Consider the following 24,034-nt stretch of genomic DNA (forward strand, 5'->3'; position numbering starts at 1 on the left):
GCTGAAACCTCGCACTGGTCATCTGGGGATCACACGTTGAGAAACGCTGCCCCTAAGTAAATTTTTCTCCACGTTAGTGTTAAGTCACAGCAAATTGTATTTTCAACAGGCTTCCTAATGTCAGTCCTGAGAAGCAAGTAGACCACCAGAGATTCAGCCAGAGGTGGACGAACAAAGCAGAGTGAGGACACCTGGCTTTCAAACACATTCACACAGTCCCTTACAATGGAATCTAAATGATCTACCCAGAGAAGCTTCTCGCCTGTCCACACCCCATGCATCATCCTATTCAGACAGAGCTCCCTGAAGGCTCATCCTTGGTTAGGAAACCCACACCAATACTTTCCAGAGTTTTACCTCTTTAGGTGACAGTATCGAAATGTAATCGTCGTATATCGTTCGGGCCTTCTCCTCAACTACTTTTTTGTTCTGCTCTTTCTTTAAGTCTTCACAGGCAAGCCAGAAAAGTAGGTTCTCTTCGCTGTATTCTGTTCGGAGGAACTCTCTGAAAAGGTTTCTTCCTGCTGGGGCCTTCATCATCTTGTCAAAATTCTGAGACCAGGACAAGACTTCATCTGAAGTGGGGTTTTGCCTACAGGGAAAGAATGGGCGGTTACCCAAGGCGACAGGGTTAAAGCTAGCCCAGGTAGACAGGAGGAGCAGATAGATTTTCTATTCAATTGCTGCCATCTAGTGGTCACTGCCCCTCAGTACGGGCTGATCTGGCAAAAAATCTGCCAGGACTAGGTGAGTGATTTCTGGGTCTTGACAAAAATTAGTGTTAGGTACAAGCTGCAAGTCAGGGAACCAAGTGTTCCAATAGCAGGGGGCTTATACGGACTCTGCATGTGGTCGTCATAATTCCTACCGAAGACTGGGAATGTTCAAACCTTGATATATTCCAAGGTCATAGAAACAGTCAATACACTTACTGTTCGAATTTTTTTGTTTGCATCTGAGGCAGATTTTCATTCTCAAACTATAAGATACAGTTTCTCCTTTCATCTCTGGTAGCTTTATTTATTTATTTAAAGATTTTATTTATTTATTTTCCTTTAGAGGGGAAGGAGAGAGGGAGAGAAACATCAATGTATGGTTGCCTTTTGTGCGTCCCCTGCTGGGAGTTAGCCTGCAAGGAACCGGCCTGCAACCCAGGCATGTGCCCTGACTGGGAATCAAACCGCGATCGTCTGGTTCGCAGACCGGCGCTCAATCCACTGAGCTACGCCAGCCAGGGCCTCTGGTAGCTTTATTTTTTAATCACTGGATCTAAAAGAAGAATCCATTGTGTGCACTTTTCACCTATTTTCCTCAACTTTAATAATGATTCCATTAAATACCAGTGGGACAAAAGTAGGTTTACAGTTGTTTGCATGAAAAATAATAGAATAATTAATAGATAATAACATAAGAGTAAACTATGTTTTGCACACTCACAACTGTAAACCTACTTTTGCCTACTCTGTACTGCGAATGAATTGTTACCCATGAAGTTATTGCGGTTACAAATCTCAGGGCCTTTGCGATGACAGTCAGGACCTTTGAGATGTCTGTATTCAGGTTTTCAGTGACTACTTTACTGCAGAAACCACCAGCTATTGCTCCCTTTGCTTGTACATCAAAGAAGTGGGAGAAATGGACTGGGCATGCTTATGGTTAAACTGAGCTTGCTTCCCCATTCAACAGTCCATTTAGTAATTTTCTAAACTAAAACACACTTGGGCAAAGAAGGTACACATGTGTATACACCTTTTTGAGAAAGTATTTTAAATAGATTTTTACTCTTGCAAAATGTCTAAATTCCCTCATTCATTTAAAAAAATTTTAAAGAAAAACATTACTACGCAGCATCAAGATTAAAACCTTCTCATCGGTAGAAAAAGAAAGCACTTAAAATTACCCAAATGATCCACTTGTGTCTTGATTTTATCAGTAGATCCCATTCTTTATTTCAACTTCTCCTTTTGGAGAAAATACGTGGCTAGAGTCTGTTCTGACGGAAATGGGACCGACTGCCAGCTGGGTGCTCTTCCTGACGGAGTTAGGCAGCTCCATACACCTTTTATGTGTGTGTTTTAGATTCTTCCCGGAGGAAGAGGATGACTGAAAGAAATGTTCTCAGAAAAAGGAAGGAAAGAATCAGCCCATTTTGAGGGGACTAATTCCCGCAACAATTATTACTTTTTGAAAGGGAAAGGATATGCCAGGAAATATTTTAGCTGATCGCTTAACAGAGCCAACAGAAGAATGGATGGAAAGCAACTGCATCACAAAAGATCTCCCAGCGCGTGTGTGCACTCACGTCCCAAGCCCACTTTCGGGAGTGACAGGAAGAAGCACGAGTTGGCAGCTAAGCCCTGAGTAGATAGATGCAAACCGGGAATGGGGACAAGATGCAATTACACCCTGACTCACTCACCCTTCTTCCTCTAGGACCTGGATGGTCTCCATTTTTGTGGTGTGTGGGGGTCTTTCTGCAGTTTCCGCTCTTTCTTCATTTCTCACAGTGAGGCTGTAATGTAGCATAACATTTTATTTTGTCTGTGGAAAATCAATTGTTGAAAGAAGAGAAAAAAACCTGCAGGAAACTATTTCACAGAAGAATTTCATTTCCAACTATGTGAGAAGGTTTAATGTACAAAAGAGCAATGTCATTTTTAAAAGATGGGTAAGCCCAGGTCAACTCAAAAAAAAGAGAGAATGACTATTGAATAAAATTATAAATAAATCAGAACTCAAAAATGGATACTGTTACACATTCTGGCTTCATACTTACATAACTTAAATTACTTAAAATCCCCGAGATACCGACATGATCATACGATTTAATATTTGATATACAGTATTAGGCTACTCTTTGGGATAATTTCATTTTGGCTTTTGATTAGTTCTATTCATAGTTTGTTTCCTATTTACTTTCCTCGGCTGATAGCTAAAAAGGTACAATGTGTCAGAATCCAAAGCAGCATCTGCATAATTCACATCACCCTCCTTTGCAGACCAGGTTCTCTGTCACGGATACCATCATTCCTCCGCACACTCCAGTTTGAACCACTGGATGCACAGTTGACTTTGTCTGTGCCCTCTCGTCCCATGTAGCCAATCTCCAGTGCCTCCAGGGGTTCTAGAAAGGAGAGTGTCGGTGGGAAGGGTCTCTGGGTCTGTGGGACGTAAATTCAGACACTGTACAGGATTACAGGATGCAGTATACGCCCGTTGGCTTTAGTGCTGCAGGAGTCATGCCTTAGAGTGGAACACCCAAGGTTCTAGGTGTAGGTTCTAGGTGATGAGGGAGGTTATAGGCAGATACTAAGAAGCAGTTGGGTAGGATGACTCGGAAAAGTCAAGCCACTGAATTAGCAAACCGATCCCCCTGTGCAGGAGCCAAGGGGCTTCATGGGACCTGTCAGAGAGCAAAAGAAGTTCAGCTAACATCTTTTTCTTCTGTTCAATCATTCATTTTTCAATAAGGGGAAATGGAAACTATTATTTTCTAATGTCTGTCTGTGCCAGGCACTATATTTTTACCTTTAATTTCATTCTCCCCATTCTATAGATAAGCAGTGAATCACAGGGTTGCATGTTAGGTCGACCCAAACTCACACAAAATATGTGATACGGTTGGAATTTAAACCCGGTTCTGGCAAATGACCCTGCTATTTGTGTTGCGTGCCTATTATGAAGCACGCTCTGCGGCAGGCGCCGATGCCATGAACTACTCACTACGTGAATGGAGAAAAGGGTCACTAAATGTGGCTGTGGTGGCAAGGAGTTCAGTGGCAAAAAAGCTTCCAACGAGTACCAGGAAAGTCTGGCGAGGGAAGCGGAGATGGTGGCTCATAAACTCATTCTCTCGCTCTCAGGTGCCAGGGTGAGGACGGAGAAGCTGGAGCGCAGGGAAGAGTTGCAGGAGCAGCGGCCCACCCACAACTGAGGGTGATGCTCGTGGGAACCTTTAGTTCAAAGAGGAGACCGTGTGCAGGAAAGTGAACTCAGTGGGAGTTGGATGGGATGCTTCGGTCAGAAAAAAGACCCCTGGATGAAAAAAAGGATTAATAGTGAAGTAAAGTTCTCTTGGAACCGTCTCTAGGGACGCTGGCAGGTGTCATGGAAAGAAAAGAGGAAGCCTTCACAGCAGCGCGGTGGCCCCGAGACTGCCGGGGCTGTGCTCAGCAGGCGGCGGCACGTGCGGGGGTGCAGCCCTCCGAGGCAGGGCGCCCCGGGGAACACAGCGAAGGGGAGTCAGAGAGAGCGGCAGCATCGTCTGGGTACCGGGGCTGCGTTTGCACACTCAGCTGGCCTAGGAAACCTCGGTCCTCGGCGTCGCTGTGCTCTCGGGTCAGCTGCTTGGTTACGGGAGACACTAACTTCTCAAGGTGTGATTACAGAGCTTCTCTGGAGTTTGATGATGTATTTCCAATAATGATGTGAAAGCGGGTGGGAGGAGGTTAACAACATTCTGTAAAATTCCCTGGGAGAAGTTAATAATGCCAAATGTATGGAATACGCACATTTTGATAGATTCCAGAAAGAACGTATTTAAGTAGGACATTAATACCCTTTCAGCCAAGTTTTACTGAATTTATATGCATATGTGCACACACAGGAAAGTATTATAAAAAGACTAAAAAAAGAGTTTGCTTTGCTGATTAAATAATAAATTTGAAAATTTATTAGTTATATATCCTTACAAATGCAGTGTGACACACTCATGCAAGTATTCTCCATTTTATGCAAAATCTTAAAAACAATTTTTTTTCACCATTGTGTGTTTGCTGTCAAGCAACAAATCTGGAATCTACATGCACGACTGACAAGTTTCTGAACATGAGTTCTGGCTCTTCTCTCCGTTTCTGCGATGGTTACAAACATCCCAAATGCCACCATGTGAGAACGATCACCCTGAAATATCGGGTTGTGTTCATATTCACCTCTACGGATGGGGACATGTGGACACACATGCACTAAAGTGACTCAAAATAACTGTTCTATAAATGCTGTTCGCTGTTTGCTCCAGTCCCTGATTCGATATTGGACACAAAACTGTCCCCGAGAAAGAAACTGACCTTTAGCAATGAGCAAGTGTCCTGCTAATTAACTGTCTTGCAACGCTCTTCTCAAAAGGTTGGTTTCAAAGTTTTAATGATCAAGAACCACTGACATGGACACTTGAAGATGAAAAAAATGGAGAACATGACAGGAGAGTGAGTACTAGACTGGTTGTCATTTACATCTTAGGAATGACGAATGTCTGTCCCCAATTTCACTTGTTCCTGCTCTCAGTAATAGAGTCCATTTTTAAGCTAATAAATTGCCAGAAATATTTGCTTTAGAGCAACATATACATATTGTATGTGCCTGGGAAAAAGCTCTGAAAAGAAAATAGTGTAACGTCTCTGTTACAACAGAGAGGGTTCACCTGAGATATACGCTTTTTACTTTTACGATGTTTGTAATGTTTCAAATTGAACATTCCTACTTTTTAAACAACCAAAGCCATAAGTAGAACAGAATATGTACACCATGCTCACTGTGAAAGTCAATCAAAACTTAAATATTTACAGAGGGAAGTGCCAATCTAACCTATACCCTAGGCTAAATAGGGAAATAAGCACTTAAAATTACATTAGACAGTTTCAAGGATGGTGACTTTAGGAAGAGAAAATTATCTTTGGTATATTTCAAAAAATACGGAAATGATGCCTTCTTTGTGCATGGAGGGCCTTTTCGCTTGTTTTCAGGGGCGTTCGGTAGTGGGGTAAGGAACGCATCACTGTGTTGGGAACGTCCCTGCCTGTTTTCAGAAGCTGTAACCACCCCAGGGCTAAGGCTGAGTGAGTGACCATCGGACCATAAGCCACTCAGGAGACAAAGCTTGACAGGGGTACAACTTCTGCTCCTTCATCTATAACCGACCCCCAATGCTTAATGCTTGATCAGTTAGCCAATGATGGGTAAGCTTCCCCCAGGGGGGAATGATGTAAGACAGGCATGATCACATGGAGGCTCCAAGAAAGGACTTGAGGGGCTATGGAGAAAGGGGGCGATGGACCTTTGCCCCTTGGCTTTGATGAAGCCTGCGTCCTCATTTCTCTTAATTCCTTGCCTATCTGCCTGCTCTGCCTGTCTTAAGCCTGAAACAATGGCAGAGGGCGGTGCAGCCCTGTGCTGGAAAGGGTGGGCTCCCCCAGTGATCAGGCCTGAGAGAGATATGTAAAATCCTGTGAAGCCTGCTTTGCTAAGAATGCTCTTAGTTAAATGATAAAGGCCCAAGCAGTAAATTAGTTTGTTTCCCAAAGTTTTGTAGCCTTTTGGCTGATAGACCCTGACTCAGAAGAAGCCCTAATAGTTCTTTGTATGCTATCTACTGTTTGATCTTACTGCCTGATAATGATTAATGAGCTGTACCTGTAGTCCTGCACAAATTAAACCCAATAAAAGCCTGTCTAGGCAAGGGTGCTCTCCCCTTGAGAGGGTGGCTAGGCTGCTCTGAGGCGCTCCCTCCTTGAGGGAGTAGCTGTGCTGCCCCCTTTCCTCCACAGGACTCGGTAGTTCATGTGAATTTGTCTCGTGCCTTATCCATGATGCCGTGGGCACTGCGGGCTGGTTTCCTCGTCATTACTGGCTGCCCATTACAGAGTTTGCCAACTGATCTGTCCCCATGGATACCTGGGGGGCCTATTTTGGAAGACAGTACACTTTTGTAAGAAAAATAAGTGGGTCTTAGGGAGAACCTTTGAAATGGGTGCAGATAAGATGAAGACTCTGCCATAGCCATGGTGACTCTGGGGTAGGGGCTGGTCACAAACTACATATTTATACAAAAACTCAACCGAGGAACCAATGGGATGCTTCAATTTAATGCAGTATGACATCAAGATTCCAGAAAGAGCCACTGTCATTAGTAAGGCAGATACTATTCAATATTTTAATATTCTCACATTGCGATACCAGTTTTTCCTTTTTATTTAACAGCTTCTACCTCAAATTTCCCAGTGCAAAAATGAAATCAACATCCTCAGGTTCTACAAAATATTAACAGGTTATTCTTTAGATGTTCCATTTTCCTCCGTCAAAAAATACCATGGTAAAATAATACAGCAGTTTTATTTAGTAGTCAATCATAGTTTATAAACATGTTAGGGACACCTGGTTCATGCAACATTGCCTGGGTTGGAAATTCAAGACCCACAAGCAGCAGCCCTGAATGCAAGGAGCACTGGCAGGTAAATAAGCACCACGCGGCACCGCAGGGAGAGCTAAAATAGAGGTATGCAGGGGTGTTTGTGCAGGCACAGGTGCGGCAGCTACGGTTCTGCAGGAGAGAATTGAGACAAGCTTCACGGAGGAGGTAATGAACACCTAGACTAAACAGTAAGCAGGCATTTGCCAGATGGACACTTGGACAAAGGGAATTCCAAGCAGAGGGGCAAATGTGTGGAGGCTGGGAGCTGTAAAGAGGCTCCATACGCACCCATGTCGGGCAAAATGGAGAGATCACGTGTGTTGGGGAGGTGGTAGGGGGGAGCAATCAATTAGGGATGGCAGTGAGGTGTGGCTAAATAATGGGCCAGGAAAATGAGGAGGGGACTCCAAATCTAGAACATACCTCCTGTAAAATGATTTTGGCTTTCCACACTTTATTTTCCTCACCTATAATGGGGATAATGGTGGTGACCTAGTACACAAGCAGAGACTCAAAACCTGGGACAAAAAGGCAACTTATTACCCATGCTCCATGAAATGTGAGGGCCAACATGTTAAAGTGGCGATTCCAATTTTACAGAAGATTTTTTATCTCAACTGGAGGAAATACAGACTAATACCTTGCCATTGTTCCAAACTACTTCCTCATACATTACCTACCACCTCTTTCTCACAAATGTCCTAAAAGGCGAGCAGGGATTGGTTATTGATCCTTCCCATTTTATTGACCAGGAAACTGTCACCGAGGTTGACTTACACAATACCCGCAACTAACATGTGTCATGATTAGTTAGCGTCAGCATTCACTGATGGCTCCCAAATGTTTGGAAAGGGTAAGCCCATCACAATCCAGTGGAGGAGGTGCACATACCCCTCCATCCGCACTGTCCCGCAGTTGGAGGTGTATAGGGGTCAATGCCCAGGCGACTGAACGTGCAACAGATAGGGGAGAGGGAGAATTTCTCAAGTCCCTGGAGTGGAGACTATCGGGCAGGAGTGGTTACAGAAGGTTTTGACCGCAAAGCCTGGAAGAGGAAGAGAAGAGGTGATACCTCTCACGACTGCAGACCAGGCGGCGCCTCTACAAAGGGCCACACTGGAAGGACAACCAGCTCCCACCCGCAGAGAGAGCTCTGGGACGAGGGAGTGTGGGAGGGAGAAGAGCACGGATGCGTGGCTTAGAAAAGACTACACGGCGCAGAAAAGAAGGAACCGGAAGGCAGGGCGGCGAACTCGCACCACCCACAACTTCAGACATAGCAAAACACCGGTACAGTCCAACGTCTGACTCCAACCTCTCCTCTTCCATGTGTACATTTTGGTAAAACTTGCTTTTGAAAGGAGACTGTGGGGATGAGAGCGGTGGATGGGAATCTGTCTGAAAGTATATTACAACACTTCTTTAAAAAAGAAGCATTGCCCCTATAAATACCCCACCTACTTTCAATAATATGTACCAGGTGCCTGAAAACAAGTATTTCATTTGGCTTCAGCTTTTATTTCATAAACGTGAACTTCTCAAAATTAAATGACCCGCTATTAAAAATCTGTCCACTAGATGGCTATGTTGCCTTTATAAATATAATAAAACTGAAGAAAATTATGGGAGTAGTTCCTCAGTCAGGGTGTGTGACAGACAGGCAACCCATCAACGCTCACACATAGTTTTCTCCCTCTTTTCCCCTTTTTCCCCTCTCTCTACAAAGTAAGTAAATAAAATCTTTAAAAAAACTTCTTCGTACATGTTTGGAGTTTTGATAATTATATGTTTTTAAGGCATTTGAAAACAGCCATTCAATTAATCAGACTTGAAGGCAATACATTTAGTCTTGAGATGTGTGCATAATTACACCCACTTCCCTTTTTGGTATTTAGAAAATGTTCTGGATACACCCTGGCCCCAAGCCGTTTCATTTAGAAATACTTCGGGGGGGTTTTTTAGAGGCAGGCATAATGCTATCAATGTTGTAGTTAATTCTTTCCAATAATAAATTGTTTTGAACTCTAATGTCTGTTGCTGGGTACTATGGAACTTAGGTCGTATATCCTAAAAGCAAATTAATTTGAAAAAGTTTTTGACAACCAACAGACAGAAAATATTTTTTGAACTTAAAATGTTTTAAAAGATCCATTTCAATTCCAGTTTGGATTATATATATATTTTTACTTTTTATGGAATTAATTGGGGTGATATTGGTTAATAAAATTATATACATCATCTGCATATTGCGTTGTGTTCACTACCCCTTCCATCACCATTTATTCCCCTCTGCCCTCTCCTGCCCCCTTCTGGTAATGTGACTTTTTGTCCCTTAATCCCATTCCCTTTCTCACCCAGCCCGCAACTCCCTCCCCTCTGACAGCTGTCAGTCTGTTCTCTTACTGAGGAGTCTGTTCCTATTTTGTTTATCAGTTTATTTTGTGCATGAGACTGAAATCATACGGCACTTGTCTTTCTCCGACTGGCTTATTTCACTTAGCATAATGCTCTCCAGGTTATACGTAAATGTTGATTTCTTTTCTGATGCAAAGAAACTGAAGACAAATCTCTTCATCTTCTCCTACTCTCTCTTTGCTAGCAATTTCCTTTTATACATACTTCTGTTCGAAAAGATGGGCTTCAAAAATTTCCTTTTTCTATTAATATTAAATTATTTCATTTTTACTTTAAACTCCAGGCCATGTATTTTTAGGTTCATTGACACATAACTTGACTTAGAATGCCAACTGCATTTAAGTTATTACACGGTTAAAATCTGGATCCACAATGCTTAGTTAAATAACTAAAGCTTATGTGGCATAAACAGGTCCCCCTGCCCCTGCTTAAAATTCAGAGAATTATAGGACTGACTATTTAGATGCACTTTATATTACACACATCATCAGAATCTTCTACTTCAGTTCTCAGGTTGATTGAAATTCTATTTTAAGCTCTTCCTTCAACCCACTGCAATTTTCCCTGTAAGTCATAATTAAGTTAGTGGATGCTTTTGTGGGAAAGCAAATATCTGGGATGCGAAAAGGCCAGATGACTTCTATTTAGTTAGTGGATACTATTATTAAAATGGCGTGGGATCATCCAAGTCTCTAAATGCATCCGTTCAGTCGGAGCTCTGGCTCTGGTTTTAGTTAACGTGTGTCCCTGTCCTAAGAACCAGAATGAACATCTGGACCTGCAGTAGCTGGTACTCAGAAAAACACCTGCTAGATGCTCGAGTCTCTTATCCATCCAGCCATTCCTTCCTCCTCCAGTAATTTTCCCAGTTACTGTGTGTGTGAATGTGTATGGGCTTGAAGGCAATGACCCCGGAAAACTTTACCCCAGTAAATCGTGAACTTACAACACTCTGGGAACCCTATGACTGTGTGGTGCACGCTCTACCCCTGTGCTGGTTAACATGAGAGTGGGGGAGAAAGGGCCAGGGGCACAGAATGCAGACACAGGTTCTGTTACATGAACTAACAACATGTAAGTAGAACATGCTAAGCATACAGTGGTCAAATTCTACCAAGTCTGGTCATTGTCTTTCAATCTCAGACTTATAAGGGGGTCAGAAATAATACTGAACAATAAAGGATTATCCAGTGGCCCCCACAATGTACTGAACCCTAAACTAACTGATAGATACGCATTATTAATCAGAGGTTACAGGTGAAGAAACTGAGGCTCAGAGAGATTGAGGTTTCCCAGTTCCACATTACGAAACTGGAGTGCGCCCAGGGCTAATCCCGGTGCCATGCTTCTCCCCTCCCCCTCGCTGCCTCGTGAAAATAGGCTTTATATGAGGAGACATGTTGCTAGAATTTGTGTGTAATCTTTAAGTATGGCAAGACTGCATCTATTTAGAATGGATCACGTGGAACTATTATTTCATTATGTCATGGAATTGGTTGACTAAAATGGTTCCTACTTTTATATAATCTATATTGCTTTACACAAAAAGTAGCCATAGCAGAAACTTGCTGTCTACTTAAAAACCCACCTTCCTGGACATGAGCTATACTTTGCTATATAGTATGTTGATAGCTTAAACAAAGCTATGAATTTTATAGTGCCAGGCATTACAGTATTTATAAAACCAATTAAGCAGAATTATTAAAGATCAGTTCCATATTCATTAGAAGTGGACTTTATCATCTTATCTGACAAAAAAGCAGGTAGTTCTTGAGTGATGTCCTGAAAGAGCAAGTTTATTTTTATAGGTCCACCACGCTTACACCAGGAAAGAAAGTATGCTAGCCCTGAAACAAATAACGGAGATTTTGATGAGAGGGACAAAAATAAAGTGCCGGTGCTTCCTGCAATCAGACAGTACAATTGTGACATCTCATAGATCGGGTAGGCATAGCAAAGTGTCATAACCTCATGTTTTACTTCATTGTTGATCTGGAGAGGCTGGGGAAAAATTCTTAAACACTGTCCACAAAGCTAATAAATTTGGCCTGGATTTGGAAGGGCTGAATTCAATATTGTTTTAGAAATGCAATAATTTGCTTTGAATAGGTCAGGAAGGGGAAACCAACTTCCCTTAAATTGACTTTCACCCCAAAAAGGTCAGGTTGTCTCTGAACCTTTGAGAGGGGAAAGCTCTTTTTCTCTGATGGCAGTTTTCTCTCTAAATTCTTCCTCCTGGTCCACGTGAAGGAGAAGCTTGACCCTCACACAGTTCATGGGTAACCTCCCAGGTGGACAGACGACAAGAGGTTTTACACTTCTCACGCACTTGACCTCCCTGATGTATTTGCGATTCTGGTTGTTCCTGTCTTGGTGGAACTGGATCTCATATATATGTGTGTATATGTATATGATGTATATGTATATGAACGGGCATAATATGTTCATCTATTGTTTTTCTTTCTTCACATCTATCTTCCTATGGCTGACCTAAACACTGCAATATGATGCCCTGAAAAATAGGCGTTTACAGTAAACACAGTCAAGAAGAGTACCAGTGGTCTGCCTTCCATGAGAAACGGTCAAGAAGTTCTAATTCCAGCAGGCGTCCAATAACTAGCACCCTGGCCACGTGCAGCACAGACCTGGCCGAGGCAACTTGATATGAAGCTGTTCTCGAGGTTGGCCTGGGGAGCGGTACCCAATGCTCATATCAACATCCCATTGCTTCCTGAGAATTTGTTCCCCATGTAAAGGCAGGGGGACTCTGGGGAAGGTTAATGACATACAGCAGGACAGGGCAGAACTAAATTGTAATGAGTGAATTGGCAAATGCATGACATATCGAAGGCCTGCCGTCCTAATGTTCACTTTTTGGTTTTGTGTATACGGTCTGGGAAACCTGGGTTCTTTGTGGTCAATGGCTTTGATTGTGCGAGTTGTAAAAACTACTAAGGAAATTTATCTATGCAGTGGTGAAATGGAATTTCAAAATAACTTTGTGTAAGTTACAGAAGCTATGGAGGAAATTCATCTCTGCTATGTGAGACGGAGTGTCAGAACTGTAGAATTCTCTGCATTTAGGATGATCTGGTTACGAGTCCTTTGGAAGGACTTCTAACCAGCACCTGGTTAGATCTGCAGCACCTTATACCCCCACGTGCGATGGACCAGGTCTCTGAGGAAGGGAGGTATCGGAAGAGACCCTGCATTCACTGGTGCCTCAGATGCAATGATTCATCTAGCCTGTTGAGCAGATTTATTTCCAGAGGGCGGTGTCTTTAGCATGGAGCAGACATGGATTTGTTTTCCCTTTCAAAAAATATCCTTTGGCTTTTAAAGCATGCATCTTAGTGTTTCCATTGGCAGAGAGCTAAAGTGTGACAGCGTCAGAGGATAAAATAGGACATTATTTTTGCAGCTTTGAATTATAGAGGCTGTGGTGATTGTTAAAAATGGAGAAAGGGGGCAACTGAAAGCATGTTTACGAAGCCGCTTAACATTTCCCCAGTCAGAGCTCTCCATGGTCTGGGAACTCTGGCAACGAGTGTGTTCAAAAGGGAGACGAGTTTAGCTTTCACAGGGATGATTTGCTAAATTCAGTCTGTGACCAATTTCTCCTGAGAAGAATGAAGGGTGTGTGAGTTGAGCCAAATATGTAGGCGAGATACACTGGTGCGTGAGATTGTCGATTCAATCTGAAAAGTTGTACTTGATGTAATTCTTAAGAGTTTACAAAATAAGAAGCTTTGGAAAGGGTTCCTATCAAATTTGGAAATGAAACATTTGGAAGTGTCACCTTCAAGGGGACCAAACAAGGGACTGGATAACAAGGGAACTTGTGTTTTTGTCCCACTTCTTTCCCGGATGGCATGGCGACGGGAGGCAGGGAGCAAGCCTTCCGTCTTTTTCTCTGTGAAATCAGACACAGCATTTTTCTAAACAGTTTTTCAGTGGGGGTATTATTTTCTTCCCAAACAACAGCTTATAGCTAATTCTAATATGCAATATAGCTGCAGACAGAACATTTCCCTTGGAAACTGCAGGAGGGGAGCCAGGGGCCAGGCTCTCCCCCAGAGCCTTCCCCTGACCACCAGGAAGTGGCAGGAGAAGTCAGTGGGGACATTTCAGAGACAGGGGGGCTGCAGTCCCTTGAATTCTAATTCTGTGCCATTGAACATGGAAGTCCATCTTGCTTGGTAGGACACCTGCAGGAGCAATGAGGAGTTAAAAGAGGGATGAAGAAGTACCTACAGACTTCTGAAAAAGTCTGCCAAAAAAATCTCCTGGGTTATTTGGAAAAAAAAGTGTATGAGGTTTATTTGAAAAAAATAGTGTGGGTTATTTTAATATAACCTCTGATGGAAATTAGCTTTCAGCTCAAAATGAATTTTGAAAGCTCCACCTTTCATCTCATTTTTGAGGCACCTCTTTCTGTGAGTGCACAGCAGTTTCTAGTCTGCAGGGCACACTCACAAACCTCGCCTCACATCCAACTGTCTGAATGGCCTCACTGATTCCCACTGTCTTGGTGACAGCCCTGTGGTGAGGAGCCCGCACATCCTTCAGAGGCTTCCTGTTCATCAAGAAACAGGGAAGGGGTTTAGCTACCTGAAGAGTGAGGTCATTTTGTTTGCATCCTGATAAAAGAGGAACGTGAGGTTCTGACAGTGGCAACCTTGAACCTCAGCAACAGCTTGGTCTCAAACAACACAATTTGCAAATGTACAGGCTTCATCTTAGGGCCGAGACTCAGGCCTCCACGACTCATTTACGTGCGTGACACAGAGGGAATGGCCTAAACCTTACTCTCTTGTTTTCTCTTCTTGAAATGGAGGTAGTGAGGGGAAAGGGGAGACAGAGAGAGACTGATGTGGGGAAGGAAGTGGCTCATTGACAGGAACAGAGGACAGATCAGCTTAATTAGCCACTGTGAACAAAATCCAAACTTTTTAGATTTGTGAAGGAAACAGTGGAAATATTCAGTAGTTACATACTCTCTGTACCATAGTGATCATTTTATAAAGAAAGGGATAAAGTTAAATAGGAGAGGAGCTGACAATGAAATATGAATGAGAAACACAAATTTGAGGGAAATGCTATATTGTTTAAAAAACCCCTAACATGTGAAGTTAGATTGAGGTATTCATATTTATTACTAGATATAGAAATATACTTTCTAGCACTCTTACTTCCTAAAAAGGAGGTAAAATCTACATGACAACTGCTGCTATTTACAAATGACAGTTACTCATATTTTGATTTCTAACTTTTTTTGGTCCCTAAATTACATTTTTTTAGTGTTTCTTTTTGTTCTGCTCCTTTGACCTAGCCTGGAAAATTTGAAGAACATTTCTTCCCCTTCCCCCCCTCACTCTTATAAGCCTTTACAGCTTTTTTCACTAAACTCAAAGTACAAAAATAATATTTTTAAAATGCATGTGTACAGGACGTTTTCATCTGCAATGAGATAATACCCATAGTTCATGACAGTTTAACTTTCATATTTTTATCAGTTTACAGTAGAAATTACCTCTCACGCATTATATATATAGGACTTGCAAGTTTATACATTGTGCATTTTATAGCCTAACTCAGGCATCCATGACTCATTGTTAACACATGCAGTTCTTGACAATGATAATTCCAGAACAAATTGAACACTCATCAAATGCACCCCGAGTTTGGGGTCCAAATACGCATCACCTCGGAGGCACCCAGGTTTAATGAAGTTTTTGGAACCTGTTCTATATCCATAGTCTGTGTTCCGTGACAATGAAATACTCACGGGCTCATGTTAAATATTTTGTTATTTAATGTACACGTTTAATATTAATAAAAGCAAATCTTGCTAAATACCTGTTTGACAGCAAATGGACCTTCAGTGCTTTATCTGTTTTGATGTTTTAATCCTTAAACAATTCAGAATTAAATTTGGCAGGTAAATAAAACCAGGTCCTGATTACTGGAACATGGTATGGTGCAAATGAGAAATAGAAGTATAATTCTCAGCACCGAGTAGCAATGTATTTGGGATGATTTATACAGAATTTAAATAAAAATAGCTCTCCATTCTAACACATTTTTCCTATTATAACCACGAGCTAATGCTAAATACACCTTATTTCGAACCAGCTCCTCTTTAAAGAGATTTTATTCTTCTAATATGAAATGTTTAATAGCCCAGCGAGCTCTTGTTAAGTGCATATTTAAATGTGTCAGCTCTCTCAGCTCGTATGTGTTTCATTTAATGTTTACAGAAACCTTATGAGGCAGGGATTCTTATTGCTGTCATGTGACAAATGAGGAATCTGAGGACATCTCACAAGTCCTCAGATGGCCAAGCAGATAGTGACGGATGACAAGGAGGTTTGAACCCAGGCAGTTCAACTTCAGAACCACCCTGTTCCATGAAGTCTCATGTGCACCATGCGGTAATTCACTGTATTTCATGGCTCAAGACCAGAGTGCCATAATCTCCTTAGGAGCGATACAGAAGAAAAGCCTGCATGATTTTATTGAAATATGTACCTCCTGTAGAACTTATATTTCTTCCATCTGATAATAGTTTAGGCTTAAGAATGAAAAAAAAGAAATTACCATTGACTTTCCCCTAACAAAGACTCATCATATGGGAGCACTTTTGATATTTACAGAAACCACTTTAAATCTTCCAACTGCTGGTTTTTCTGGAAATCGAGTTCTTAGATGCTCAGAGATTGTTCAACACCAAGTTCACGCACTTCGTCTTCTATTTTGGCCACAAGGATAGAACATCATGCCACCATAACATAACAAGAACCTTAATGGGCATTGGAAACTTGTAGAGATCATACAGGCATTTGGGCCTTTCTTTAGGGTTTTGAACTAGGTTGGGGAGATCAAGAAAACCACCACTAACCCAGAAGATCCCCGTGTGAACTGGGTCTTAAAGGATTCGGGAACTTGGGGTTGTATGAAAAATTCCAGTGATCTAACATCCCCTGGAGAAATCTCATCTGCATACATCTTTGGGCTCTGGGTCTTATTGCTTTTATTTCTTTCTTTTTCACTGATTGATTTTAGACAGGGTAGGGGGGTGGGAGAAGAGAGAGAGAGAGAGAGAGGAACACTGATTTGTGGCTCCACTTACTTATGCATTCACTGTTTGGTCCTTGTATATGCCTTGATGGAAGATTGAACCTGAAGCCTTGGAGTATTGGGATGATGCTCTAACCAACTGAGCTACCTGGCCAGGGCATTTATTTCTTTATCTGGAGGCACTTTGAAAATTTGGAACTGGAGCAGGCTTTCTGAAGGGCCTGAATCATGGCACTGAACACTAGATGGGACCTGGAGAACCAGCTTGTGTAACTTTTCATCCTTCTGCAATCAGGAAGCCAAAAAATTCGACGTTACAGCTTTAATATCACAGAGTCTGTCAGTGATAAAATCGCACTGGAAAGCAGAGTCTCCAGCTCCAAGTTCAGAGTTTTTAATTAACTGACTTGGCCTTCAGACCCATCATAGCCCCTGGCCTTTAGATCTGTCAACATGAGTCCGTGGCACTGCCATTCCTGCCTTTGTCATCTCTCTTGTGGCTGAGGTTGCCCCCTGGCTCCTGGTTTTTTTGACTCTGAGACTGAAGATCAAGACACCTGGCACTGCTAGATATTACCTTAGTGTTCTTGCACTTTCTATAACATTGGAGAATGTCGTTTATCGTTAAACAAATACATCATCTTATTTTTCCCTGTATCTTTAAGAAGTACGGATGAAGGAAACCATGTTATAAAATAGTTTTTCATCCTGTACTATCAATTTAAATGTAGGTCCTGAGGGAATAGATGTCACATATGGAAATGTTTGCATTAAGTCCATGATGTTCTCTAATAATTCCTACTTTTAAAGGAAGAAAAAGATGGATTGCGAAGTTCATGTGACCCACAGAACGCATGCTCACTCTGGTTATTACCGAGCTCAGGGACGGTTCTGACAGGTAACAGGACATACCAGGAGCAGCTGCAACAACAGCACCAACAGAAGCAACATGTGTTGTTGGGCCTCTGGTTTCCAGGTGCCTGGGACACGGCAGGTGTTCCTTCATTTTGCGGCTGCTGCCTCTTTCGCATTTCAGCTGCGTTAGTACGGGACTGGCTGCAGGAAGAGAGAAAACGTAAGGCATGAAAAAAGGTCACAATAAAGATAAGTTGCCTGTCCTGAAAGGAAGCAAAATTCGACCACAGGGTGGGGGCAGGAAGGTGGTTTAGAAAAGAGGAAAACGGAAAGGCCTCGGCAGTCAAATGAAAAGTTCTCCAGGACAGCTTTGAGGCAAGTACCCTAAAAACTTTGGGGACAAACTTCGAACATTATCTGCTACATAAAGTGTTAGTAGTAATCTTGCCACATAATCAAAATCAGTTGGCAAGGTAAATATTGTGCGTGGAGCTTTATTTTTAACCTCCTTCCTTACTTGAGAATGACTGCATCTGCTTCTCGGTAGGAACACCTTCAAGTGGTTATGGGGGGGTGTGCTTGCCACTTCCTCACTGTGGTCTGCAGTGCGGTTAACTGAGCTTCAAAAACCATCGTGGCAAGGCTGTTAACTAATAACATGGTGAGGAAGATCAAGAGTGTTTTTGGTGCTCTCTCGCCTTCTTGTAAAAATACTCAACCTCCTTTTTCTCCAGGGGCCTCATCTTGATCATATTGGCAAAATGCCTGATTCTCTGAGACACAACCTCGCTGCAAAGGCGTCGCCTCCTTTGCCTCCACCACCTGGACTCATGTCGTGTTTGCTTCGTAGAGAATGGTGAAAAGAGACAAAGTGACCCAGTCCAGGAGAATTACTTTGGTGGAATTTGTATTAAATCTCATGGCAGTTAAGAAAACTGCGGGGACACAGGATGGCCTGTGTCCATCTTACAGATCAGACCCAGTGAGCTGCTTTCTATTTGTAAGCCCAACCCTGATCTAGGACTTTGCTGAGGATATAAAATTAAGTTTTGTTTTAGTAGAATAATATCACATTTACCATGGTATTTCTGAAAAAGGAATGAATTCTGCTGAGTGATGTTTTTTCCAAAATATGCAATGCATGTAAATCATGTATACACATGGCCATGTGTGTAGCTGAGAGCAATGCATATTGAAAATGTGAAATACTCCATTTTGTTTTGGCATTGTGAGCTTTAAAAATTAAATTTTTAGTTCTAAATACAATGATAGATACTTTAAAAAAAATACCATGTTCTTGAAAACAAGATAAGCATCTCTTTAGACCAGAAACAGACCAGAAAACCAGAGTGGTCAGTAAACGGAGGCTAACGTCACAGACATTTTGTAACTCAGGTGTGGGAACAGCAAGCTGCAGAGGTCTCATACTCCAGCCGGATACACAAGGCTCCGCGGTGAGTAGTGGGAGACCAGGTCCAGGCACCTGCATAAAACCAGGGGCTGTGTGGGTCCGCTACTCGTGAAAGGATGCTGGAAGAACTGTGGGCACCACTCAGTTGTGCCCAGCTGCAGGAGGGAGAGGACACAGGGAATGCCGTCCAGGCCTGACCTAGGCCAAGCCGCCCACAGGTTCGGTGTCATGGGTCAGAGACATATGTGCCCAGCACCACTGCTGGGTGGGAGGGAACCCTGGGAAGCTGAAGGAAGAGCGACTGTGGGACTGAGGGAACCAGGGACTGACTGACTGCAGGGACAAGTGAAGAGTGTTACATTAGGAAGAGTGAGTGAGCGTGAGAACATACCTCTCACTCCACATGCTGCCTGAAAGCAAAAATCCAAACAACACTGAAAAACGGAGACCCAACTCAACAACTAGGAAAAGAGTACCTCCTGATAAAATGCAAAAAATTAAAAACAAAAACAAAAACAGAATCATCTAAACTTAGTCTAGCCCTGGCTCAGTGGACAGAGTGCCTGCATGTGAACTAAAATTAGTTTAATAAGCATATTAAACCAATGTAAACAATGTGATAAAAGACTGTGAGAACATTTGTCATATTCATATAAGAGAGCAAGGAGTTACAAAAACAAATATAGGCAAACGCGAAACAAGAATAGAGAGAATGAAAAACAGACATGTAAAAACAAAAACACAGCCGTTAAAAAATGCAGATGGAATAATATCTTCCCCAAAAATCCCAAAGAGAATAAGCAATGGTGCCAAAGAACTGCGCCCAGAATTCAGCAAAAAGATTTTAAAAAAGGCGACAAGTACAACAGTGACATTGAAAGGCTCCAATATCCATCCAATAAGATTTTCATCACAAGGAGAGAATTAACTAACGGATTACCAAGGAAGTATTATTTTCAAGAAGTGGGCTGAGAACTTTCCGGAACTGCAGGAAAACAAAACAAAACAAAACAAAGCCTCACATTAAAAGAGCACACGACATGCTGCACAATATTAGTAAAATAAAAATAAAAGTAGATCCACACTTAGACGCGTTATAATAAAACCACAGAACTCCAAAGCAGCATGTCCTGACAGTCGCCTTCGTGAGCAATATTAGAGGCCAGAGACAATGGGTACAGGGCTAACGTTTTCCACGTGCTAAGGGAGAAAAACTATCACCTACGTTTTTATATTTAGCTAAACACTAATTCAAGAGTGAAGATGATTTATGGCATATAAATTGAATTTATTAAACAAATCCTTGCTGAAATCAACTTCGGCCAGAAGAAAACAAATTCAGAGGGAAGGAGTGGAATATAAGAGGTATTTGCACTGAAATTGATAAAATATGATATTGGACTCAATTAATGGCCAGCTGGAAAAAAACCTCCATGTTTCTCTGTTTAGAAACAGTCTAGAAATAACTCTGACTACACAAATTTGGAAAATAAGAGAGTCGCCCTATCCCCCCACTGACACTGGTTTTGTTTACATCACAATGTCCCCAGGTTGTTAAGTCTGAACCATTTTGTCATAATTGTCCAAGTCTATCGGCATTTGACAAAGTGATCGTTCCACCCTCTTTGAAACACTTTCTTCTCTCACCTTCTGAGGTCACCTGGTTGCTTCCAATCTCACTAGTCACTTCTCAGTTCATTTTGTTAATTCCTTTTTATCCCCCTCACTTCCAAATTTTGGATGGCCATAGTACCCCATCCCAAGAAACTCATTCTCTGTCATGTATGTATTTAACTCACTGAGATTTTTACTGGGCCTACCAGTTTTCTGTTCAAAATTCTCAAAATTACAGTCCAATAAAGAGGCATATTTTTCTGAATTTGGGACTCAGATATTTAACTACTTCTTTGACATCTCCATTTGGTTTTCTCCACTTGGCATCCCAAACATAACGTGCACTAATCTGACTCTCTTATGCCACCCTTCCCTGCTGCCAAAGCAGTTCCACCCAGTTTTCCCACTTTCCGTAAGTGAAAAGCCTCATCTTTCTAACCATTCAGACCAAAAGAAATTAGGAGTCAGCCTCAACTTCTGTGTTTCATTCAGGTCCCACATCGGCAGGGCAGCAAATCTCTCTTCACTGGTCTCCTCCAGGTCTCTTCTACCTCAGCCCTTCATCTCTTCTTCTCCCTAGGTCATTCTGTTAAAGTGAATCTTTTTAAAGAGATGATTTCAGAAAAAAAGATCTCCCACCTGAATTCACTCTAAATCTTCCAGTTTCTTCCCATTTCACTCAAAGTGAAAGCCACTGTTTCTGCCACGTGGTCCTTCGCCACTTCTCTGAGTGCCTATTCTTTTCTCTCCTCCTTTCTCTCTCTGTTTAACCGAATTGGCCTCTCAGTTGCCTCCCCCCCACCCCCGAACATCATGTGTCAGGGCATTTGCACTTCCTGTTCCACACTCAGGGCTTGACTCCACATCTTTACTCACAGGTTACAGTTTCAGTGAAACCTTCCCTGATACCTTATTTAAAATTGCAACCCACTCACTCCAACTCCAGCATGACCTATTGCCCTTTCTGGTCATATTATCTATCATCATTGGTTATGCTACATGTTTTATGCATTTGTGTGTCTAGCCAACTAGAAGTTAAGTTCCATGGAGGTAAACATTTTTGCCTATTTTTTTCTTCAGAAACATACACACAAAGTAGCTTTATACCAAGTGCACTAATCTGTATCACAAAAATTTGCAGAAAGATTCAAAAGCTTTCTTGAGAATTAAATACCTTAATCTCCTTACTGTTAACTACTTAATTTGGAAAAATTCAAAGGGAGATGCCATCTGGGTTATCAGTTTATTCAGGGAATCTCTAGGATGTTATGGGTTGAAATCACTGTAAATGTGTCCAAATATCGTTTGAGAGATTTGCAAGACCTTTCACTGTCTGCTTAGTCTTTCGACTTTTCTAAAATTGACAATCTCACTACACAACCATCTTGGCCACTAGGAAGAAGTAGGTACCAGTTTGTACTTCTTAATCCCTTCAGCTTTCACCCAGCCTCCCAACACCCCTCCCCTCTGGTTTGTACTTAGGATCACCTCGAAAATTATATAAGTGTCTAACCACTATGCTGTACACCTGAAATTAATATAAAATAATATTGAATGCCAACTGTAATGGATAAATTTAAAAAAGAAAGATGTAGAAACATCTACATTCTTTTTCTTTCAAAGTAGGAAATATAAAACAATTATTCTTATATTTATGCATTAGAATATAATGCGAAGTTATTCAGCCATGAGAGAGAAGGCAGTCTTGTCCTTGGTGACTGTACAAATTCAGTTGAGGGCATTGTGCTAAGTGAGATAAAGCAGGCAGAGAAAGACAAAGCCTTTCTGATACCACTTGTGTGGGGGATCCCAAAGAGCTGGACCAGAAGAAACGGAGGACAGTGGTAGTTACCAGGGGCTGGGGCTGGGGGAAAATGGGAAAGATGCTTGTTTAAGGGCACAAATCTGCAGTTAGAACATGAAGAAGTTCTGGAGGTCTAAGGCACCGCAGTGCCATTACCATTAATAACACTGTATTATACATTTCAAAGTAGCTAACAAACTAGACCTGAAATAGTCTCATCACAAAAAAAGAAACCATAAATATGTGACATGGTGGAGGTGTTGGCTAAATTACAGTGGTAATCATTTCACAATATATAAATGTATTAAACCAATGCATTGTATACCTTGAACTTATATATGTCAATTATATCTTTATATTTAAAAAATCTTTACAGTTGGAGCAATGAAAAAATAAAACAAACTAAAATTAAAAAATAAATAAATATAGCCCTGGCTGGTGTGGTTCAGTTGGTTGGAGCACCGTCCTATAACTGAAAGGTTGTGGGTTCAATTCCCAGTCACAGCACATTCCTAGATTGCTGGTTGGGTCCCTGATCCAGACACATATGATCCCCAGTCCAGGAGCTTATGGGAGTCAACTAATCAATGTTTCTCTTTCACATCAAGGTTTCTCTCTCTCCCCACCTCTCTCCCTTTCTCCCTCTCTTTAATTAACAAATAAATAAATAAAGACAAATATAAGGATATTAACTTGGTTGTAAAAAAAACTTCATTAGACTAGGAAGAGAGAGACATGGTTAACAGGAACATATGAAAAACTCTTGGTAATTTAGTGGACAAGAAATTCAGTAATAATCAATAGTTCAAGGTAAACAAAATGTTAATGGAAATTTTAGAATGCATTGTTAGAAGCATGTATTTTTTCTAAAAAGGACTGTTGAACAACAATTTAAATAAATAAATAAATAAATGGGCTGTTGAAAGGTCTTGTCTGGACTGATTAAATGGCTACATTCAACTCTGGTCAGCACCATTAAAGGAAGAAATTGAAATGTGTTCAGAAGACTGGAAGGAGATGCCTTGAAAATATTTTAAAAATCTCCTAGGAATCCTACTTTTAGAACAAAGGTGTTAGCTCTAGAGAAGACCCCAATAATCAGAATAATAATTTTCTAATATTCAAAGTGATGTGATTTTAAAGAGAATGTAGGTCTGTTATGTAAGAGTCTAAGTGTTAGACAAACTATTGATGAATAGAAGCTCCTGAGAGGTTCTCGCTTCCACGTATGGAAAGTCTGTCTGATACTCAGATGAGATCACAATTTACCTGTGAGATTAGCATCAAGCCAAACACTCCTGGGCATTCAGGCTCCGACTAGACAACACTTTGGAAGAGGCTGACTTACGCGGGCCTCAAGTCTATGTGGATGGTTAGACTGGGCAATCCTCTCTTAGTTCTGAGGTCCTTGGTCTTGACGGAGGCTGCGCAACCTGCCTGTTCTCTCTTCAGAATACATCTGGGGAAGGGGACGGGCAACCTCTACTTTTTAAAAATCAATTTCTACACTGTTGTAGATTATATGGTCAATTCTTGAGCACTGACTAATATTATTCTTCATTTGTTTTGTTTAAACGTTGTTTCCCAATAGGATTGTAAACTTCTTTTTTTTTTAAAGATTTATTTATTTATTTATTTATCTTTAGAGGGGAAGGAGAGAGGGAGAGAA

At 41.6% G+C, this 24,034-nt stretch overlaps 1 protein-coding gene across 1 annotated transcript in view; it reads right to left on the bottom strand.

Annotated features, from left to right (window-relative positions):
• Positions 1 to 24,034, bottom strand: part of RGS17 (regulator of G protein signaling 17) — an 88,963-nt gene that overhangs the window by 13,239 nt on the left and 51,690 nt on the right. The window contains exons 2-4 of the mRNA XM_037052459.1: positions 17,594 to 17,737; positions 2,420 to 2,512; positions 358 to 592 (exon numbers count right to left, since the gene is read on the bottom strand). Of these exons, the coding sequence (XP_036908354.1) occupies positions 358 to 592; positions 2,420 to 2,512; positions 17,594 to 17,712 (447 nt within the window). The 5' untranslated portion in view covers positions 17,713 to 17,737. The remainder of the gene's footprint in view (positions 1 to 357; positions 593 to 2,419; positions 2,513 to 17,593; positions 17,738 to 24,034) is intronic.

This window comes from Sturnira hondurensis, unplaced genomic scaffold, assembly GCF_014824575.4.
Source record: "Sturnira hondurensis isolate 20B ecotype Veracruz unplaced genomic scaffold, ASM1482457v3 Scaffold0000167, whole genome shotgun sequence".
NCBI lineage: Eukaryota > Metazoa > Chordata > Mammalia > Chiroptera > Phyllostomidae > Sturnira > Sturnira hondurensis.